The following is a 23,201-nucleotide window of genomic DNA, read 5'->3' as shown; positions in this document are numbered from 1 at the left end:
TTCTGTTTCCCTATAAACAGTTTTATTTATATTTGAATTCACTACACAGCAACATTATATTTATGTCTGCCTATACGTATCAATATACAGAGATAAATACATAAGACATTCATTTTGTGTATTGGCAGGGTATATTTTCCCTTACTTATTCAGGAAAAATGCATTGTCTAGTAATTCCATTTGGTTATATAACCCAAGACGCTTTTTGATAAAAATTGAGATCAGATGCTGAGGCCGTTGCTGATATTCTACTAGAACTTCATGGGGTGCCTTAATCTGGTCACCTTCGAGTCGGTTAAGGAGTGCCACACAGACAACAGCAGCTATAAGAAAAACAAAAACGCCCTTTTAAGTAACTTATGATATACCGAAATATGCACGGTATTTGCTACAGTAAAGGATTATATTCCTAGCGCACATAGATAATGCAGGTTTATCGGGGGAGGGGTTAAATGAAGGGCTCAATATACCTCCCTGGGAAGGTGTAAGCTGCACTTCCTGGAACTTACAGGGGCAGCTGTACTGGAGAAGCAGAGGCAGTGTCATCATAATTACCCCCCATTTGCAGATCTGCAGCTGCAATCTTTAAGCTTTATCCAGAGCTCCTTAGGAGCTCAATTGGCAGAGCTTGCCTGAAAATTCATTCATCATATGCACTGAAAATATGCCCCACAATATGTTAGCAAGAGACAGGTGATCTTTGCAGCCAGTAAAAGAAAACCAGAGACACGGGCATAGCCAGGAAACTATTCAGAGCTGGGCTGAGTGAAATTTTGGTTTTGCCAAGACAGTTAAGTGTTTTTTCTACGCCCTGCACTTCCAAACAAGGAGTTTCAGGTAAACATTTTATGAAGCCACTGGATTTGTGTTAATATACGTTTTAATGAAAGAAGCTTGGAATACATTTTTAGTTTTCACATTGTATAAATCCCAGAGCTGACCAAATCCATATGTAGATAAAATTAGGAAGTGTGAAGGAGTATGAGAACAAACGTGAAAAGGAAATGGCCTGTGACAAGAAATCTTACCTTTTAGACCACAAAGCCCACATATAGCAGCAAATACAGTTGACTCCATTTCAATATTTCTTACACCAGCATCATAAGCTCTCTTTAAGTACTCCAACTTCTTTTCATTGGAAAAAGAACACAATGCTCCATCTAATCGTCCTTGACCTGGAAAGAAAAAAACCTGTGACTGCTCATCCTTCTATACATTATGGGGTTTACAGTCATAGTAAAACTGGCTGCAGTCTCAGGCAGTTTCTCTCAAAGTGCAGAATTTGTCTAAATTCTCCTTAAAACTGCATTAAATTGTTATTTTAATGGGGCTCATTAAATTATTTATTTCTTATTCCATTTGCTATGTATTTTTAAAGCCAATCTGCTATGACAAAATACAGCTGAGTTCACTATAGAAGTTTTAACAAAACCGAGACCAAAAAAACACAGGTGCATAGAGATATGGTGGCAGATTCTCAGCTGTGTAAGTTGGCATAGCTCTGAGGCTCTGGCAGATGAAATCTACAACATACCAAGTTGCTTTAGAAAACGATTAACAAATTTAGGTACACATGCCCCTTCCATTATGTGGAGAAAATGGAGATGGAAAAGACCTTTTAATCTTAATTTTAACTCCTTTTTTTGAAGGGAGATGGTTAATTATAGGAATCAAACTGGTTTAAGAGAATTTTTTCTTGACAACTTTGTTTTCTACCAGGGGTTCACACCTCTGTTCTCACTTTTCCAAATCTCTTAGGGCTTGGCTACACTTGCAAGTTAGAGCGCATTAAAGCAGCCCTAGGCACCCTAACTCCCAATGTGTCCACACTGCCAAGTCACATAGAGCGCCTGGACTCTGCAGCTGGAGCACTCCTGGTAATCCACCTCCACGAGAAGCATAAAGCTTGCTGTGCCCCAGCGGAAACGCCTGGGTGTCAGTGTGAACGAGGTGTTGCATTACTGCGCTGTGATTGGCCTCCAGAAACATCCCATAATCCCCTGAAGTCAAGTGGCCACTTTTTTCATTGTTTTGAAAGCTCTGTTTCTGACAGCTGGCATGCTTATCTGCTCCGGGACAAAGCAAGCCATTACTGTGGAATGCTGCTGTTGTGAGTGTGTGTGAGAGGGGGGGCGGGGGAGGGGTGGTCTGCTGCTGTCTGAACTTACAAGACAGCATGCTGACATGCTCACAGCCCCCCAAAACACACTCCCTGTCACACTCCACCCTCCATTTGAAAAGCACGTTGCAGCTACTTGCACCCTGGGATAGCTACCACAATGCACTGCTCTCTGTGGTGTTGCAAGAGCTGCTAATGTGGCCACGCCAGTGCGCTTGCACCTGACAGTGTAAACACGCGGCAGCGTTTTCCCTGTTGCGGTCTCCGAAGGCTGGTTTAACTCCCAGCGCTCTACATCTGCAAGTGTAGCCGTGCCCTCAGACTCAGGATCCATTTAGAAAAACAATTAACTCTCACTCATACTCTCAAATATTCTAAGGGCCCAATTCTTGGATCTGGCCAAGCTGCCCCCTTCACTGGATGCAGGAGGTGAGGGCAAGTGAGCAAAGATGCTCTTGCACTGCTCTGTCCCCGGGGCTGCCGAGGGCAGTCGCGTCCTCCCACATAATGCAGCACTTAGGTTAGGAAATGGCCTTCAAAGCGATCTATAAGGACTGCATTCCTGGTGGCTGTAACATTAGCAAAGAGAGCGGGTGAGATCCATGCTGCAAAACCGAGCCCTTCTTCAACAGTGTGCTGTAAGGATAGGTGACCTACGAGATGATTCAGTTTACTTGACTCAATCTATCAGTCTATCACTGTTGGTCCCTAATCTTCCTAATTTAGCAGGTGAGGCTAGATAGTTATCTTAAAAATGTTCTTAGTTACTGTTGAGAAAGAACAAAGCCTTTTTGTAAATCCCATAGATTATTTGTAGCAGATGGAGACCAGTCCAGAGGGCTGATAAATTTTGCTTAGAAAATAAGTGAATCATTCATTGCGTTCGAGCCTGCTGTGACTTTACATATGTCTTTAATTGAGGTTTTAGGCTTATCCGTACTTAAAACTGTACAGCTGTGCCGCTGCAGCTCTAGTGCTTTAGTGTAGACACCCCCAGCACTGATCAGATGGATTCTCCCGTCAGTGTCGGTAATCCATCTCCCCAGGAGGCAGTAGCTAGGTGAAGGAAGAATTCTTCCATTGACCTAGCACTTTCTACGTGGGGACTTAGGTTGGTCTAACTCCACCCTTCAGGGTTGTAGATTTTTCACATCCCTGAGCAACGTAGTTATGACGAGCAAATTTTCTACTGCAGACCAGGTCTCAGAACACTTTCTAATAGATCTGAAACAGCCTCTACACAATTGCTTAGAAAAGTCTCTGTAATAGAGATGTGTAAGGTTACTACATGGAGCTCAATTCACACATCTTTCCAGCAGCATTCTCTTTGAGTTAGCTTGTAGGTCTGATGTCCAATGAGGAAGAGTAGTCTTGTAATCATTAACTCAGTTAATACTCCTTTAGTGGGGTGGGGGTGGGTTTGTCATCATTAGCTAATTGCCAAATGGGGCAATTATCAAAGGACAAAAAAAGGCTGCTTATTAGCTACTGGATCCATATTGCCCAGCCACCTTCCCTGCTTCTGAGTCTTTAGATGATTTTTTGACTAAACAGGAAAAGAATTGATTTGGGATAGGCTGGGTTGAAGCACTTTATATGCCTTTGGGTCGGAAAGTCTGGATCTGTGCAGAAGCATGTGTACAACAGTGGACACAATTCCTCTAGCGGGTTCTGGCTGTAAACTGAGGGCACATGCACATTTCTACAAGTGTGGCTGTATTCAGGCAACTGACTGATAGAACTACAGCTCCTGGAAAGTGACCTGTCTTGATAACATCACTGATTTGTTTTTACTAGTATTTTGGAATTTAATTTTGATCTTCAAAGAATGAACCCCTTCTCACTTGTGCTTATGTTTCTCACTTAGATGTTATGTCCTCGGCTCAGGCAAATGTACACCTAAAACTTTACTACACTGGACAAACCTTTTAATATCCTTGTTGTTCCTACTGTTAATCCTCTCAAATGGCTTTTTATTTAAGTAAAACATGGCCTTGAGAAACACACAGATGGCTGCGTTTGCAAGCAGATCCAAAGATTTATAAATAGTCCTCCAATTATTAATTCTCCATTTATTCTGTTTCATCCACTTTGCAATCAGCATTTAATTTTGTAAAGGAAACCGTTCCAAGATATTGCCTAGGATCTAAGGTTTATTTACACAAATGCCACACACTTACTGACATTTTTCTTCTGTTAGGTAATTCTGAAGCTATAATCCTGTCATAGGAAGTAATTTAGTGTAACCCATCTGTTAAAATTATGTTAAGATTATAGACAAGGGGCTATTTACTTTAGCTGCTTAATGTTATGTGCCTATTGCTTTCAAAGATTCACTGAGTATATGCTGGTTTTGGTGGCTCAGTAGGGCTGAGGGATAGCAGGAAGTGCTATCCAGGGAATCCTATACTTTCCTAAGGGAGTGAGTGCTGTCCAGAATGAATTGTAATGCTTGATTCACTGCCATGGTTATAATAATATTTTCTTTGCAGATGTGTTGTTGTTACAAAATTTGACTAAGTGGCAGATGCAAATAGAGGCCAATTACACTATGGTTAATGGTTGTGCTAATTGGTATGACATATTATGAAAGTAGTTCCATTTCTGACCTGTAAACAAGTCTCTAAAATATATGGTGGATCAAATCCTAAAGTCCTTCCTTGCGTTTTACTCAGCACTTACTAAGGCAACTCTCCTGCTGACTGCACTGGTCATTTTGCCTGAGCAAGGGTTTCAGGATCTGGTCTTATGTTTGAAAAAGAAATGAATAGAAAATTAGAGATACCCCTCACCTTCATAAAAATCATAGGTGCACATAGTATTACCAATAAGTGTTGGAAAGTAATGAATCTCTTTGCTGCAGTTCAGTAGCTCCTCAACAAGGTCCTTATCAAGTTCAGTGCTTCGTACAACTATATTATCCAGTATCACCTGCTCAAACCGAGCCTTAAAAAATGAATCCACTGCGATATCTGTGATTACAACAGTTCCAGGGTCAATGCCTGCAGAAGTGGGGATTGGGGATAGGTTAGTGCTACGTAATATTTATAATTTAGATTATAACCTAATTTATTACAGTAATATCTTAATTAATATGAATATTTATCAGCAAACTATATATATGAGAGAACCATTCAAATACATACAAAGTAAAACTCAGTAAGTGGATATGAAAGGTTGCAAAGGGAATATGTTGGCTAAAGGGTATTTATTTCTTCTGATACGTAGGTGGGGCAAGGAGAGTTCATGTGTAGCTATTGGTTTGTATGTATGATTTGTCTATGTTTTAATGAATATTTGCTTAAGGTGAAAAGATAGGCATATTTATTTTGATTTCTAAGCCTCCCCTGCCCTCCCCACCCAAAACTGTGCATCTTAGATCCTGTACTCCTAAAAGGTAAAGGAGATTCTCAGTTAGCTAATTCACTAGGGGCTGTGGGCGTTTTGAGCAGAAGATTAGCTTTCTGTCCCACTACTGCCATGATGTTCCAAATGACCTTCTATGCAGGTGCAGCAGAGCGACAAATGTGAAGTCCTAAAGTGTCCATGGAGTGGTTAAAATACTTTATTGTGCTCCTCAATTTGGGTTTAATCCTGAAGGGTTTATGCAGTCAAAGCTCTCATTGGAGGAAATGGGAGTTTTGCCTGCATCCAGACTGAATGATCAGGCCTGCTTTATTTCCATTACATAGTTATTCCAATTCCTCTCTGAAAGTTGATCTAAATTTATATTTTCTGAACTTCAAGTTAATGTGGTCATTAATATTGACTGAACACTTCCATTATAAGAGAGAGATTTCTTAGTCCCCATTCCTTGCCTATCTTTTCCATTCATTCTTAGACTGTAACTTCTCTGGGAATTGTCTCTCCATTCATGTTTGTATAGCACCCCACACAATGGGGCCCCAATCCTGATTAGGACTTATGGGCTTGCCGTACAAAACCAATTGATTATACTTATTATTATTAACTGAGTGAAAGATGTTCTATTAGGGCTGAAACTTTCCGTGCTTGGTATCAGCTTATGGGTGAGTATTTTGGGAAATAAGAGTAAACTTCTGTCAGCTGGTTTGGGTCTGGAAAGAGTATTATTCAGATGTATTAGATTTCAAGATATCATGTATTATGAAAATGTATGTTTCTGCTAAACCAGCCATTAGAAGTTTGATATTTGTTGACTTGAAATAAAATCTCATGTTTTGTTTGATGTTTGAAGACCTGAAAAAAATAAAAAATATGTAAAGCTCCTAATAACTTGATCTATTACTTAGCTGTATTTTATTAAATGTCCTTTCCATCTGGCAGTAGTACAGCTGGTAGCTTACCTAAGCCCCCAGAAGTACCGATGCGTATAATAGTAACATCACGGCATTTTGCATGGTGTAGTAATTTGATTAGTTCATGAAGCATAATAGAAATGGAAGGAACACCCATCCCGTGCTATTGAGAGAAAAGAAAATGAAAGCATCATTAATCATCATTTTTGTTCAAGCTGATACATATTTATAAAATTACTTCAGAATTTTACTATATAGCCAGAGCTATCCTGTTCCCATTGATGTCAATGGGATATTTCTGTCGGAGAAGCATCGGACTGTGAATCACACCTTCATGGATTGGGGCATCCATGTGAGGGGCCAGCTTCTCTGAACTACTCTCTCTGATCCCACCTGACAGCGTGGCACCAGGTGAAGTTGTACTAATGATGGTTCTCTGTGTGCACCTACTGTGCTCCCTATCCACATACCTCTTACGGAGTTGGCAGCACAGAGATGGAGCCCAGAGGAATGAATGGTGTCAGGTTAAGCATTAGTTCCCACAGGTGTTTTTCTCCAGGTATATTAGGGAATGATGACATATAGAAAGCTCTTTGGAGCAGGGACTGTCTCTTGTTCTGTCATGCTTGGGAGGAGCTCCCTGTAAACATCTGCAAAGCTACCTCATTATCCACCTTCAAACCCCTCCTCAAAACTCTCCTGGGGCCATTGGCAAAAACATGACAATGGTTAGGCTGCTGGTGTGCTGAGACCACTGCCTAGTATGGTGACCAACACTGTCTCGTCGTTTCCTTTCACTCCCCTGTCTGTGTCCATCTGTTGTCTCTTGTCTTATTCTGAGATTGTAAGCTGGTTGCGGCAGGGACCGTCTTCCTGTGCTGTGTTTGTTTCTAGCACAGTGGGGTCCTGGTCCATGACTAGAGCTCCTAGGTGCTATAGCAAGACAAAAAATCATTAGTAAATATAATAATATGTTTGTGAAGTGCCAGGCACAACAGGGCCCCAATATCAGTAGGGGTCCCTAGGTGCTATTATAATGCAAATAATAAGAATGATTATTGTAATAATGGAGAGGCTATGACTCACCCGGAATTGCTCTCACCCCATGGAGCCCCAAACACATCACAGGTCCAGTTTCTTATATATCCTGCAGCTGCTTTATACTGCACTGGCAATACAAAGTATCCCTGCAGCCAACATAGCTGGCAATGGCAAGATCACCTTGGGTGTAGGCGCAGTGTTGCAGGCCCTATGCCACACCCAAACAGTCAATCACTTTACAACACAAGAGTCCAAAGGAGCAAGGCCCTGCAGGTTCTCAAACGGGGTGGTGGTTGGAGAAGGCTCTGCCTGAGGGCCTTACCTGCTCTGTGGTCTCTTTTCTGGCTCATTCTTCTGCCTGACTTCCTGGAAAAGAGTTCATTTCTCCTGCAGCTTGTCTACCACCCTTTGCCTGGGTTTCTGAGCTCTTTTTAACCCAGTCCTTCAGTTAGTGCATGCTCAGCAGGTCTGGAGGGGCGGGGCTAGCTGGGTCCAGTATTGCCTTTTAAACCCTTTGGGTCCAATGGGGTGTTTGTACTCTCCTGGGGCCATTGGCAACCATTATAATTTAAAGCATGATTTAGGCTGCTCTAAGTTACACCATGGGAACAAGATCAACGTACAGCTCTCCTGGAATAGCTATCCTGAGCTGCACTGTACATTCTTGCACTGCAGCCAAGGATGTAGGTCACGGGGCACACAGGAGAGGTGTCTGTATTGTGGGAAAGAGTCTGCTGCTTTGGCTCACCTTGCCTCTCTGGGTACGTCTACACTAAAAAAAAAGCCAAACAAACAACCCCCCCCCGCCCCCCCCACACAACCCCAAACCGTGCAGCGGCAAGTCTCAGAGCCTGGGTTCTCTGAGTTGGGGGGATAAAAATAGCAGCTCCAAAAACCTCCCCCCTCTCTGGATTTCAGAGCCTGGGCTTCAGCCTGAGCCTGAATGTCTACATTGCTATTTTTAGTCCTGTGGTGCAAGCCCAAGTCAATCGACCTGGGCTCTGAGATGTGCTGCCATAGGTCTTTTTTGCAGTTTCCTACTACTTTCATCCCCTTTGCCTAAAGTCAGTACAGCGAGAATGTCCTTTCCCTAAATCTGTCTTGTCAGTAAATCAGTTCTGCTTTCAAAAACCCAGAGGCAGGTGTTTTCAAATGGGTAGGATTTATTTTGGCCCAATGGGAACATCGTTGGTTCTATCATTTCTTTTTTCCATTTGCAGTGTGTCCCATCTCTCTCTCTGTTATAGGAAGATGGTTTTATTAAGTTTTATTGCATTTTATGTGTTAACATATTTTTGTGTTCTTATTATTCTTGTATAGCTGCCTGAGTTCCTTGACAGTGCGTTAAAAAAAAATATTTTTATAAGAATAGCCAAGGCAGAAATCTCATAAATACCCCTAAAAAGAACAGGAGTACTTGTGGCACCTTAGAGACTAACAAATTTATTAGAGCATAAGCTTTCGTGGGCTACAGCCCACTTCTTCGGATGCATATAGAATGGAACATAAATACCCCTAGTATTTCTGAGCCTGTTTGCATCTTGCTAAAACATGACATCAGCAACAACTCATAACAAATCATCTAATGGGGCATTGGCCAGAAATTTTATCCTACTTACCATCAGAATCATACAGTGTTCAACGTACAGTGGAAAGTTGCTCCTGACCTAGCCATCATTAATTGGCTGGTTTCTTGATGCCTGAAAGATATCAGTCAACTAATGATGTCTAGGTCAGGAGATATAAAACAAAAACAAATAATTTAGAATTGACAAGTTGTGCACACAGGTAGCCTCTGAAACTGTGAAGTTATTACTCTTCTTTTGTCTTCTCTTCTCTTTACTTCCTACTGTTTGGCTTAGTCATGTGCTACATCGTGTCTTAGGCCTTGTCCACACAGACTTCCATTGGTTTAACGAACAGTGTGTTTTAAAACTAATTTAGCTAAAATAGTACAAGTTTGTGTGTAGACAAAGCCTTATATTAGGATTGTATCCTGACAGTGTCACAGTTGTCACTGAATTTTAGACTGATTGAGCAATAATAAAAATGTCATTATTTCCTCTTTTGTTTTTCCAAGAGCCATGGGGCAGGGGTCGCTTGCTGGAGGATTCTCTGCGACTTGAAGTCTTTAAATCATGATTTGGGGACTTCAACAGCTGAGTCAAGGGAGAGAATTATTTCAGGAGTGGGTGGGTCAGCTTTTGTGGCCTGCATCATGCGGGAGGTCAGACTAGATGATCATAATGGTCCCTTCTGACCTTAAAGTCTATGAGTCTTTTCTGTGTCTGCTTTTTAGGCTCCAGTCCTGCAAACACAAGTGTGTAACTTCACTCAGGTGAGTGGTCTCCTTGACTTCTCATATGAGTAAAGTTAGGACTACTCAGATGAGTAAAATGACATATGTAGGTGATTGCAGGATTAAGATTTTATACCATGCCAAAAGTATTGTTGACATTTAAAGAATAATAACAAAATAAGATTGCTACCATAAGGCTTTTAGGGAATGGTTGTAATATTTTCAACTATATTTCATAGTTTGGGCATGGTGTGAAGTGATCTTACCTCTTGAACTTTCAGATTGCTAAACTGAGCAAAATGTGCCCTCTTTCTGTTGTAAGACAGGGACCTTGCAAACTGAATATACAGGATGCCAAGAAATATGACATGACTCAAACATAAGAATCTTTTTTTATAAATCATCATTCTCAGTCCTGAGCCGGCTCCTATTGAAATCCATGGCAAAACTCCCATTGGCATCCTTGGGAGCAGGAGCATGCTCCGTGCCTATTAAGCTTTTGTCTACACATGTAGTAGAAGTGTGGAAAAGGGAAATTCATGAGCAGGCATGAGCATGTGCTCTAGTCCAGTGGTTCTCAAGCTGTTTGGGTCGGGACCCCATTTTAATGGGGTCGTCAGGGCTGGTGTTAGACTTGCTGGGGTCTGGGGCCAAAGCCCAAGCCCCAGCATCTGGGGCCAAAGCTGAAGACTGAGGGCTTCAGCCCTGGGTGGCGGGGGCTTAGGTTACAGGCCCCCTGCCTGTAAGCTGAAGCCCTGGGTTTTGGTCCCTCCACCCCCACCATGAGGCGGCGGGGCTCAGACTTTGGCCCTCCCACCCAGGGCAGCGGGGGGCTTGGGTAGGGGCTTTGGTCCCCCCTCCTGGGGTCATGCAGTAATTTTTGTAGTCAGAAGTGGGTTGCGGTGCAATGAAGTTTGAGAACCCCTGCTCTAGTCCAAGTATTGAAAGTAAGGGGAAATAATTTATAGAAACCAAAAGATCAAGCAACAGCAGATTTTCACTAGGCTTATTGAAGTTTTAAATATAGCTTTATGAGTGACTGAAAGATTTTACTGGTGAAAATCTTTTGAGCGTAAAGGGAAAATTTGTTACTGGCTTAGTCCATTATGAATGAAAAGCACAGGCATGGGAATCAGGGCATCTCTAGAGAGCAGGAGATGTAACCTTGTGCAAGTCACTTAATCTCTGTGCCTTGGTCTCACCGTAAAATGAGGATAATTACCCTTTCCTACCACTTAGAATATTGAGAAGTTTAATCAATTAGCACTTTTGGATCCTCTGATGGCAGACACAACAGAAATGCAAAGAGACTGGGAGTGGAATTGTTGATATTTCCAGCTTGTCAACCTCTGAGACAATAAGGCTGTAGCTATGCCACTATAACCCCGTAAACACACTATCATACAGAAGGGGTTTTTCCATTGCTGTAGGAACTCCATCTCCCCAAGCGAAGATAGCTTAGTCAATAGATGCTGTGTCTACACCAGGGTTTAGGTTGGCATAACCACGGTGCTCGGGGGGGGGGGGGGGAACACGTTGGTGGATTTTTCAACCTAAGACTATGCCAACCTAAGTTTTAAGCATAGATCAGGCCTAAGAGATGTGATGGAAGAAAATTACCTGCTGTGGTAATCACTATGTTTAAACCATTGGCCAACCTGCTGGCTTGTTGAACTATGCTGTTATTTCTATATGCACTACCTCTAGGAAATAGCAAATAGAGAACAATGTAACAGTGTTAGCTGTTAGGCTTTTTTGGAAGAATCCAAAACTTTTTCCATCAGTTAAAAGTGGGGTCTTTATGGCTTGGGAGATAGGAGCCTTTTATCTCTAGGTCACAGATTTGAATCCAGCTCAGAGCAGTGGTGCATGGAAGTTATTATGATATGATGGCTTCTTGACAGCAACATGAAATTAACGTGATAGATCATCCAATAATCAGTGGATTACCACGATAACTGACACCCTTCTTGGCAGTCTCAACACAGAGGCCAAGAACTGAAGAGCATGAAGACTTAACTAGCCTCTCATTCCAAGAGGCAGTTCCTCTAGGTCAGGGGTAGGCAACCTATGGCACGTGTGCCGAAGGCGGTACGTGAGCTGATTTTCAGTGGCACTCTCACTGCCTGGGTCCTGGCCACCAGTCCGGGGGGCTCTGCATTTTAATTTAATTTTAAATGAAGCTTCTTAAACATTTTGAAACCTTATTTACTTTACATAGAACAATGGTTTAGTTATATATTATAGACTTATAGAAAGAGAACTTCTAAAAAGGTTAAAATGTATTACTGGCATGCAAGACTTTAAATTAGAGTGAATAAATGAAGACTCGGCACACCACTTCTGAAAGGTTGCCGACCCCTGCTCTAGGTCAACATGCTGAGGCTGTTCTTGTAATGCTGCTCCCCATAGTATGTTCCCTATTCAGTGTCCAGGGCTCTCAATCCAGCAGCTTTCAGAAGCTCTAAGTCCACATGGAACATTTAAAAAAGAAATACAAACAATGTGCTAAATTCTTCAGCTGTTGTTGGCCTGAAAATGGAAGTATTTTAGGTACACTATAAAGTACTTACACTGATGGAGAGCACTGGTCCAGCCTTGTACATAGAATACCGATCTGTCCCAGCACAAATATCTTTCAAGTCTTTCCCATCTCCTTCAAGTCCAAGTTCTTTGTGCATGAACTGAGCAAAAGCTTTCATTCTGTTAGGGCTGCCACCAACGCAGACAAACTAGAAATAAAATGTAAGATTATCTGTACCATTCTAGCTAAAGCAGGGATCAAGACTCAGTCTGCACTTCTAATGTTACACTCAATTGCTTTAGTGGAATCATATATCCAAAGGGAGCAGATGTGAAAGTAAAGCAACCGCAAGACACAATTATCTAGTCTTGCAATTCTTATATGGAAATTCTTTTTAGAAATATGTGACATTTTATAATTCCAGCCCCATCACAAATCTACTGTATATATTTTTTTAAAATATGCCAACACCGTGTTTTAGGAGGACAAACAGTCTGATTTATTAGACCCATATCCTAGCTAGATAACCATTGTTCATGTTGTAACCTTGTTAATGGATCTGGACTTGTGCTGATACTAAGTATCAAGTGTTTATTTGGATGGCTTTGTGGTTAGAGGATGGAACTCAGATTCTATTCCTAAAATATATTGTCTACATGTCCTGGTATTGCCACAGGCTTCCTTCCTGACTTCCTAGGCAAGTTACTTAATCTTTTTGTGCCTCAGATTATCCCTCTAAAATGGGAATAAGAATTACTGTGAAGCTTATGTTTGTAAAAGTGCATCGAAATCCTCAGATGGAAGCTGCAGTGAGAGTACATAAATGGAAAATATTATTGTTATTTGTTAGGTTTCTGACTATCATTCATGGGAATGAACAAACTAGGCTCTCTCTTTCTTTTAGTGAGGACTATAGAGGATCAGATTAGTTCAAGGGTCTAAAAAAATAGGAAATAACATTAAAAATTACATATGGTGTTACTATAGGATTTCACTACTGTACAGCTGCGAATACTTGGATATTAATTCCTGGCCAAGTAAATGCAAAATAACATCAGTGTAATATATGCACTGAATTTAAGTTGTTACTATTGCTACAGACAGCAAAGCAGAAACAGATGTTAGAGTAGCTAATGGTCTAATTTGTTCTATCAACAGTGTCAACAAGAATTATTGAGCATTGCTGGAGACATAAAAACAATGGGAGGAGACAACATTTCACAAATGACATTATTTTCAAAAATCTAATTCTACATTTAAAATGCAACTAAATGTTCCCCTCTGCCAACCTGATTTCAAATCTGGCTGCTGAGGTCAGAAGTAACATGAGGTTTCAGACCACCAACACAGTCTCTAGTGGATACTTGTTTACATTGTAAAACTATTGCACAATTTCCCACACAGTGCTCAGGAAAAAGAGAGGTCTGGGACAGTTGCAGGTTGAAATGAGGTGTTTGGCAGAGCTGTGGGGAGAGCTTAACTGCCAGTGTTACTGCCAGGCCCTCACTTTCAGGTGTACCACATTTGTCCCCCAAAAATATGTTTTAGGAGATTGTAGGGCTTGTCTACATGTGGGGATCCACAGCTTTTGAAGTTAATCCACTTTGAAAACGTTTGTGTACACACAACTGCATCATGTAGTGCACTGACTCCTCATGTACTGTGAACTCTGCGGTCCTCTTTCAAAATGAACTAACTTTTCTGTGAAGGAGTTAGTCCAGTCTAGTGTTCGTGTGTAAGCAATAATGCTGCAAATTACTTTGGCAGTCCTTCAACAGCTGTCTCACTCCGCTTTGTGAGTGACCATTACTGACCTGTCTGTTTACCTGTGTGCCCTCAGTCAAATTGACCAGGCGTCCCCTCCCCCACTTATAAGCTGGCACAGTGCCAGATTTTGTCCATTCGCTCCTAGATTCCAGTTTATCACAATACCTGTGATAATACTCCAGAAGCCCCATTACATGCCTCAGGCAGCCACCTGGCTGCATTGAGACCCCGAATCTAACCACTATCTGGAGAGAAACATCAATGCAGGAAGCTCTTGTGGCCAGCCATGAGAATAAAGACCTTTTTGTGGACATTGCTCAGCAGATTTCTCTGAGGGGCCATGACCAGCATACTGAACAGTGCCAGATAAAGAGCAAACAGCTCATGAGCACCTACATTACATGGAGGGACAACAGGAAAAATCCTTCTGGGGACATGTAACCTGTCAATTTTTATGAGGAACTGAAAGGATTTTGCATAGCTGCATGACCACCCAACCCAGGCAGCTTGTGGAGCCTGCTGGCCACCTTCTCTCTTCCCCTCCATCCCCCACTCCCAGAGGATGACATGCAAGATACATTGGGGTATGAACATAAAGAGGCCAGTAAAGGGATCTCCCCATAAAGCCAGGATCGGTTCAGGACCCAGGACCCTGATGCTGGCTATGTAGAACATGAGCCCAATTCCTGCACTGTAGCAACCAACCTCAATCCCCAGGCAGCCATCCAGACCAGGACTGAGGCTGATCCTATGGAGGGAAACTCAGCATGTACGTTTTTTTAAATTATTTTTTAACGATTTACTATTTAACTTTTAATTGATGCTGCTGCTGTACTGTTGTACTGGCTTCTGTTCTGGGCACCCCATGGCCACGGCCATTGATAACTCCATGGTCCCTGCCTGCCAGCCTCCCTAGACAAACATTGTCCATTGCCCTCCTAGCCCTGTAAACCTTTCCAAAATGGTACCTACCCTGGCCAGGCCTCTGTCTCATGCTAAAGCCCCAACTACTGACCAATTTCAGGCCTATGCCATGGAAGACACATGCGCGTGCTCCGATCTCCTTTTCCCCTTCCCTCGGCTGGTAACAGTGAATGCTTCAGGCAATCATTGCAGAACCCTGTCCATTTTTTCTTTTCGCTTTCTATATGCCTGCAGGGGAGATATCTAAGCACAATCTAAGAGAAACAGCTCAATTTTTGTTCTGAGATTATGAGGAATAGCTGCACGGCCATCCTCCCTGGTATAGCTAGTGACTCCCTTCCACTCCTGCAGCACTTCTGGAGGGACCATCTTGATGATTAACTTCACAGCGTATCTCACTGGTCTGCCTTTTGCCTTTTTGAATAAGTGGGGGCATTCTCTGCCTCCTAGTCACCCACCTCAGCATAACCTCATTCAGAGTCAGGACAGCCTAAAAGAGATGGAGAAGGGATTACTATACAGCTCACCCCCAGATTCACCCTGCTAACTCCTTTGACACCATATAGGCACCTAAAATGCACAGTAAAACGAGGCAGGGGACTTAATTCCCAAACCCGCCCCACCCTCCAAGGAACAATGGCAAAGCCACATAGACAAAAATCCCAACACAAACACCACGTACCATCTTCCAGGTCCCCCCAAGACTGGGAAGAAATGCAGAGAGGTAAAGGCAGAAACACATGTTAAAAAAAATAGCTATCACAGCCTTCCTAGAATGTGAACAGTAACTGCTTGTCATTTCTTTAATACCCCCAACTGCTGTGCACCTGCACTGGTCAGACCCTCAAGGACAGGGCCTTTATCAACAGCAGAATAAATCTGAGAGGGAGATAAGGGAAAAGTCCTGTGGAAATGTTCATGGACATCAATACAAAGTCCTCCAAAACCCTCGAAAAATGCAGAGCGGGGAGGCAGTATCTGAGAACTGAGAATGAAACTGACAAGGAGCTTTCTGGGAGATGGTTACAGTAGCAAAGGACAGTGTGGCAATTGGCAGGGAAAGCACTGCATTAGTCAAAGACAGTATGGAAAGAGACAGGGAGATGTAGAGGCAACTCCTGGAGGCAATATAAAGCCAAAATGCCCTGTTGCAGTGCATATTGCTCTTAGGGCAGCAGGCAATGTTTTCTTTCTGCTGCTTCCAACCTATTCTGCAAACAGCGCCATCTCCCTTTCAAACAACCAAATGCACCCTCCGCTGTCATTCTGAGGCTACTAAGGTAGTGGGTAAACAGTTCCTTCCTTCCTTCTGTCCAAGTGGCCTAGGAATGGCTTCATTAACCAGGGGAGCAGAGGGTAAGCAGGTCTCCCAGGAGCAATATCCACACCATTAATGTCCGTAGTGTTCCCAGGGGCAAAAGATCCTAGAATTTTGGACCCTTCTAAACCATCCTGCATTTATGTCTGTAACCCTGCCAAAATGGTTGACAAGCCCTTGGGAGCACCATGGAGAAATACCTCTGAGCCCTGATTGGGGGCAAATAACAGGCACATGAGTCCCATAAGTTGCCCAATAGTTTGGGAATCGCTTGCATGTAAAACCATCAATAGCCTCCTGAGCGTTACCAAGCTTTATAACCTGGTACAATAGTACCTTTTCCATGGCATCACACACAATGGCCCCAACATCTGATCTCCCCATGCTGAATTGGTTCACAACAGAGCAGGAGCATTCAGGGGTGGCCAGCTTCCAGAGAGCAATGGGGACCCCCAATCTGCCTGTTCACAGGTATGGGGCACTGCATATTGGCATGCTACCACTGTAGTGCTGGAATTAGTTCAGCATGGATCTCACAAAAGGTTGCGTTCCCCATCCTGAAATTCTCTCATCACTGCTGGCTGTCCTAGGTTTGCAGATCAAGCCGTTCCCACCAATCTCTGCTGGTTTCCTGAGCCCAGAAACCATGTTGCACACTGTGAAGCTGCTTAAGGAACAAATCCTCCACTGCCAGTTGGTCAGTGTCTTCTTCTTCATCCTCATCTGCGTCCCAGTTCCACCATCGCTGAGGACGCTCCTGTTGCTGGAGGAGCTGCTGCTGCTGCCACATCATCTGCTCAGTGGTGTGGTAGGCAAAGTCCCAAGTCGAATTCATCCAGCTTTGAATCCTGAAACACTGCCCAAGCAGCCTCTGCACATTTGAGGTTGCCAGCATAGCGGTGCAGGGCATTGTTGGGTCCAGGTTGACTAGCAGCAGTTCAAAAGTGGCACAAGCCTACCCATAAAGGAAGTATGGGGCAAAGACAGATGAATCATGGGATTTTAAAAAAATGTTGAAGTAGCTTGGCTTCCGCTCTGCATCCCACAAGACAGCAAGAAAAGTCCCAGAATAAACACCGCTCGGCAGCGAAGCATGGGAATGCCACGCCCTCAGTTTACAGCAAACTGTCGCCTTATGTACACACTGATGTGCATCAACAGAGGATACATCATCCCGTATGCACCCTATTATGCGGCATGGGTATGGTGTGTTACCTGATGCTCAGCAAAAAGTTGCGCATTAACCCCCCTTCCCCATCATGTAGACAAGCCCTTAGTCAATAAATCGAAAAGATTTGTAATCATAAGATGCATTTTGACCTCAGATCTCAATTGGAAACATGAAATCTTATGTCACTTGCCTCAAGTAGATGATGGCCAAATACTTCAAGACAAATATTCCTCCCCTGTGTAACTCCACTGATGTCATGGCAGATTGGAAACTAGGTTTTACCGAGGTGGGTTTTATTAAAGAAAACTTTTTGTTTGGGTTTCTGACCATATGATGAACTACAGAACTTTGTAGATTTGGGGCAAAAAGAATCTTTGCATATATACATTTCTGTATAACATCTTACCTTTGACTACGAGGATGAGTAGAAATTCCTTGAGAAATTGAGGTGAAAGCCATTCTCTGAAGTAATTTAGAATCCGTGCTGCTGGTGCAGAAATGGAGCACATCCTTCTTTCCTCAATAATAAAATACGTAGACTTGGAAATGACAGCTATCACCGATACGATGGGCCAAATTCATCCTTTGAAGTCAATGTACTCTCTCAGTTCTGAAGTCAGTAGAACTCCACCACGGAGGATTTTACCTCATTATGTCTGTGATAGGTTTAGTTTTTGAGTCTACATATTTTATTGAGAAAAGAAGAGTAATTTCCACTGCTGTATCTGCAGCACAGTTTTAGTAAGTTGCTTCACAGAATGGCATTGGCCTATGGGAAGTTTAACTCATCTTCCTAGTGAGACCTAAGAAGACACTAGATAAAGGTAACAGTAAGAGATGTTTGAAGAAAGGCAAGTATGAAGGAAATTATTTGTATTTAGAGCTATTGTAACCTTTGCATTTTTGTTTACCTTTACATCACCAAACATCACTGGTAGGTTGTGTGTTTTAGTTCCTAAATTTAAGTGATAAAGAACATCTTCGTCCATTGAATCCAAATGAGGGTTTTTAACATGAACAAGCCCATTTCTGAAAAAAAGTTTTGAGAAGTTTTATGGACAAGTCAGATCAAACAAAGAAGGGAATTCATGACACAAGAGACAGTATCTGAATGTTCGGTTGGTAACTTAGATTCATTGTTAGAATGTTATGCTCATGACATCAGGGCTACATGTCATAGACCCAACCACTAGGGATGGCGACAGCTTGTCCTCTTCCCAGTCAGTTTTTACTATTCTGTAGATGCCCCCTTGATGCAGCTGCAGGACTCGAGCACCTTCACACTCACTACTTTCCTCAACATTTTTTATGTAATTGCATCTCTGCTATTGGTCATGTGACTGAAACTGGCAAGTGTGAAGGGGGGTTGTACTAGAGAGCCTCTGATTTCTGCCACTGATATAAAACATGGAGCATGGGGTCTGGTACCACCACCTGTGAGGTGTAGAGTGGGGTGACTGCAGAGGAGTCCATCAGAGAGATTATTGTGTCTCACAAGCAAACCATTACCCCTGTAGGAATGGAGTGAGCTGTGTAGGCTCCTTCCCAAAATAATGCAAAGCGAGAGGAGAAGGAAGAGAATAGGATCTGCAGGGGAAGCATAAGTGCAGGGGAAGGGACAGATGGGGTAGGAGGAGAGAGTGTGGGGAGGTTTTGGGGGGGATTGGAGTGAAGAAGTAAATAAGGAATAGGGAGAGTAGGATATCACTGGTGGTGGAATTAAAGGAAAAGGGGACAGACCATACAGTGAGTGGAGAGGTGTGAGTGTCAGACAGGCAGACTACAGAGGAGAAAGAACAAGAAAGAAAACCTGAGGACACAAAAGAGGGAGGGAGGGAGGGGAGAAACAAGAGGAGAGGCAGAGTTAGAAGATCTGGAAAAATCCATTCTGTCAGAACTGAGAAAAGCTCCTCAGGAAGAACCAATGCAAACATCAGGAAATACAGGAGCAACAAGGAAAGATCTAATGGCTCAATTTAGGAAGGAAAACAAAGGGAGGATGGGAGGCAAGGCTGCCCCATTGCATTCAGCATTAAAGTGCTTGCATACTGCATCTGTTCCAAATAAATTGTTTCCTGGGTTGGTCCTTCCAGACAGCCAGCTGGATTTGGGATTCATAGCCAACTTCTTCCCCACTAACTCCACTAGCCCTTTTATTTAATTCTGAATTGGCTGCAGTGCCAGCATCTGCCTATAGTTTGCTGCCAAAGCTTTGATGCTAGGTCCCTTCATGGGTTCTAAGCAGCTGGCCAGCTCAGACTCCTGTTAGAAACTATTTCAGTAGGTGGACCCAGCATTCCCACACTTCCAGTATTACCACTGCAGTCACTGGCTGTTAATGTCTAGGGAAAGTCTTACTGTTCTATGTCTTGCCAAAGGCATGTCTCTGGAAATGTTTAATGTAATATTAACCATTTTTTGCAGCTATTACACAATCGTTAGAAACCTTAAATACTTTGTAACTGTTATCTACACAAAGTTCAGCAAAAAAGTCAATATTTTCCTCTAACCTTAGCAATGGAAAGAACCGTAACTCTTTCTTTAATACAGTTCTCCCAGAATTGGTGGATAAATAATGTACTTAAACACTGACTCTATATTATCTTACATACAGGAGTTTGCTGAAATTTTAACAAAAGTTGTGATTTTCATATTGTCCCAACATCTTGATAAATCACTGGGCAATAATCTGCATTTAAAGTAAAGTGAGATTCATAAGACAATGGGGTTTCAGTTTGCATTCCTTTTCCAATTGTATAATAAATGCAAGAGGATTAAATAGCAGTGTAGTTCAGTGTTCAAAATAAAAGCTAAAACAAAGCCTAGAAAACAGCTATCTTATCAAAACAAATTCAAAACTCACTCAATTACTTACCCAGCATAACCTTTCCTTTCAGTCATAATGGGCTTACTGGAGTCCGCTAAAAGGGATGTTATGACTTCCCCCTTTCAGAAAAACACTCCTTGGTTGACACCAGGTAAGGACCACACTCTTCTGTTGCTACAGCTGCTAATTTATAGGATCTAATATGAATATTTGAAGAAGCTTGGCAGTGAGTTAAATACCCTCTTTTCACTTAGTGTTATTCTAAGAACAACAATGGAACTTTTTCTTTTATGTTTTCTAGTCAACCAGTCAGATGCAAAATATTCCTCTTCCTGGAGATGCATTGCTATTTGTTTCAGTAGATCATCATCAGATCAGTATTCCAGGATTCAGATTGGCTATTTCTGAAGGACTGTCACTTCTCACTTTAACTCACCTCCCATTCTTATGGTAAGGCCTCAGATTGGCTATTTTTGAAGGAGTGTCATTTCTAACTTTAAGTTACCTCCCATCATTATGCTGAGGTAACCGAAGGGCCAGGGCTAGCTAACCTCCTGCTGTTGATATACTTACTCTTTGATCAGAGGCCCTGGTTCTCACACTTGGCAGTCATCCCAGCATGAGGCTCAAGTGGCACATGTACCTTCTGAAAACAAAAGGGGTGGAGAATACAAATTGTCTGCCTATTTTCATAATTCCATAAGGTTCTGTTGAAAATGCATATAAGGTACATGTGACAGCCAGAGCCAGGAGAACCTAGATGTTTTTGGATGACAAGAATTTGTGCAAACTACAGCTGGTCAGAAATGTTTGTGTGGCAAAACATTTATAAGAAATGCATCTATTTGAAGAAAGTTTGTTTGGAAAGAAAAAATTGAAGAACAGCACTTTGATAAGGTTGAAATGGAATGTTTCAATTCTTCTGTAATGGGACATTTTGATTTTCTGTTTCAAAATTACTTTTTGTTTCAATTGCTTAATTTTCTATAATATAACACAAAATAAAAGTTGAAAACAGAACAAAAGGTTTTGATCACCCCAAAATGAAACTGTTTTCAGAATTTTGTTTCATGGAAAATTTTGAATTTTTTTCTTTTGTTCGGTTTTGGAAGTGGAAAAAGAAATTCAATTCCCAGCACTCCCCGTGAAACGAAAAATCTGGTCCCTGCCATTGTCTACTGCAAAGCATTAGATCTGATTTTAACTGATGATGGCTCTCATCTCCTGAGCTTTGCTTCCATGTGCAAAACACCCCAATTTCTCAAAATTGGTTTTGAGTTGTATTATGAAACCATTATTCCATTCAGCACAATAATAAATCACTCCATGTTGTCTCAAATGGTTCGTGAACAGAGAGTAAACCTTTTGATAAATCTGCTCCGGATTTCAAATTTATAACAGAAGCCTGAAACAAAACAGAGATTTCAGACTGGACTCTGAACATTTCAAACAGCTCCCATGGCACAACTCTTTTTATATGCCTCCAAAACTCTTCCCCCATTTTTGTTTTTGTTTTGTTTTGGTCATCTAAATCATTCATAGAGATAGAAACCTATTTCGTATTATCTGGGCATTTCCTCTTTGGATTCTTGACCAGGGCTTTGGCACAACAAAAGAAGAGCTTGCTCACAGGGACTCTACCCTAGGTTTTACGCTGAGCCAGTGCATGCTGGGGAAGGACAGTGGGAGTGTTGTGTGAATACTCATGCAGTGCGGACATGTTTGATAAAGCCTAATTATGTGTCTCACTGCTTTGATTTAAGGAGCTTTGTTGCTTGGGATGCAACAGTGTTCAAGTGAGTATTTTAATATCTGGGCTGAATTTTGTTCATGCAGATGTAAAATAGAAGTCTGGTATGAAATGAGCATTTCTGGGGCAATGGGAACAAGAATTTTCTGTTATTCGGCCCTCTGGCTGTGGAACTGGCCAGATTCACCTGGTTGAATTTAGTGACTAGAAAGCATCTTTATTATTATTTATTTGTATTGTGCTAGCACCTAACAGCCCTAGTCATGGACCACATCCCCACTGTGCTAGGTGCTGTACAAACACAACAAAAAGATAGTTCCTGCTTCAAAGAGCTTACAGTCTAGGGCTGATTCTGCCACCCGTACTCAAGTTCCGTTCCTTCACTGAAATGTCTCATGGGAGTGAGTATTGCAAGACAGAGTCCCTAGGGCAGTTTGAGGCTTGGTTCCAATAAATGCCTAAAATTGCAGATCCTCATCTCATCCACATTAGAGCCAGCTGAGTGAGTCTCACAAAACCAGGCTCTGTTACAAAGTATCTACTACCGCCTGTTTCCGTAATGATATAATTCTCCCAGGAGAGGAGGAAGTGAACTGAACATCTCAAATCATTCAGAAAGGAGTAATAGGAGAAATTATTCCCAAACTATGCTGGTTTAGGAGAGATTAATCCATTGGTGCATTGAGGTTAACACAGAAACACTTTCCGTACCAATCTGCAGCTGATTTTAGCTATTTATGTTTTAAAAGATTTTCTGACAAAAATAAAAAAAATAAAAACATAATCAATAGGAATGATTGACCACTATCTATTCAAAAATTGCTTGTAATAAGTTAAATTGCAAAACACCCTGACACTTCTAGAGGACACTATAGATATTTATAGGAGAAACATCGAGCAAAGAAAGAAATGTTGACAGCACTTGAATCTATTTGAGATGGCAGTGCATTGACTTTTCCAACATGTGTACTGTCTTTTAGGAACATGAAAAAAATAAACGGAGGGTGCTAGGGCTGCTGCCTAGAACAAGCTCCTCAGAGTCTGTTGTTACATGCAACAATTTTTAAAGTGGTTTTAAGTATTGATTGGAGGGGCCCAAAGCTCCCATTTGGCATTTATATCTAGCTGTGGCAGATGAAAGTATTGGCTAATTAGATAAGTGTTAGGTAATTAATTACTCCAGT

The 23,201-nt window shown here is 42.0% G+C and overlaps 1 protein-coding gene across 3 annotated transcripts; it reads right to left on the bottom strand.

Moving 5' to 3' along the window:
- On the bottom strand, positions 1 to 20,604 carry UPP2 (uridine phosphorylase 2). 3 transcript variants are annotated; one of them, XM_024219034.1, is made up of 7 exons: positions 20,316 to 20,604; positions 18,352 to 18,469; positions 12,310 to 12,468; positions 6,445 to 6,559; positions 4,912 to 5,121; positions 1,029 to 1,175; positions 1 to 323 (listed from the first exon to the last, which is right to left on the bottom strand). In XM_024219034.1, the coding sequence occupies exons 1-7, from the start codon at positions 20,339 to 20,341 to the stop codon at positions 142 to 144; spliced, it is 957 nt and encodes a 318-aa protein (XP_024074802.1). In that variant the 5' UTR covers positions 20,342 to 20,604; the 3' UTR covers positions 1 to 141. The 3 variants fall into 3 exon arrangements, with proteins under 3 accessions (XP_024074802.1, XP_024074811.1, XP_024074820.1); XM_024219043.1 differs by lacking the exon at positions 18,352 to 18,469; XM_024219052.1 differs by lacking the exons at positions 12,310 to 12,468; positions 18,352 to 18,469; positions 20,316 to 20,604 and adding an exon at positions 6,867 to 7,048.
- Positions 20,605 to 23,201: the final 2,597 nt, after the last annotated feature.

The sequence above is a fragment of the Terrapene carolina genome, unplaced genomic scaffold, assembly GCF_002925995.2.
Source record: "Terrapene carolina triunguis isolate 2854851 unplaced genomic scaffold, T_m_triunguis-2.0 Scaffold62, whole genome shotgun sequence".
In the NCBI taxonomy this organism is placed as follows: domain Eukaryota; kingdom Metazoa; phylum Chordata; order Testudines; family Emydidae; genus Terrapene; species Terrapene triunguis.
This window is presented reverse-complemented; position numbering and strand designations above follow the sequence as displayed.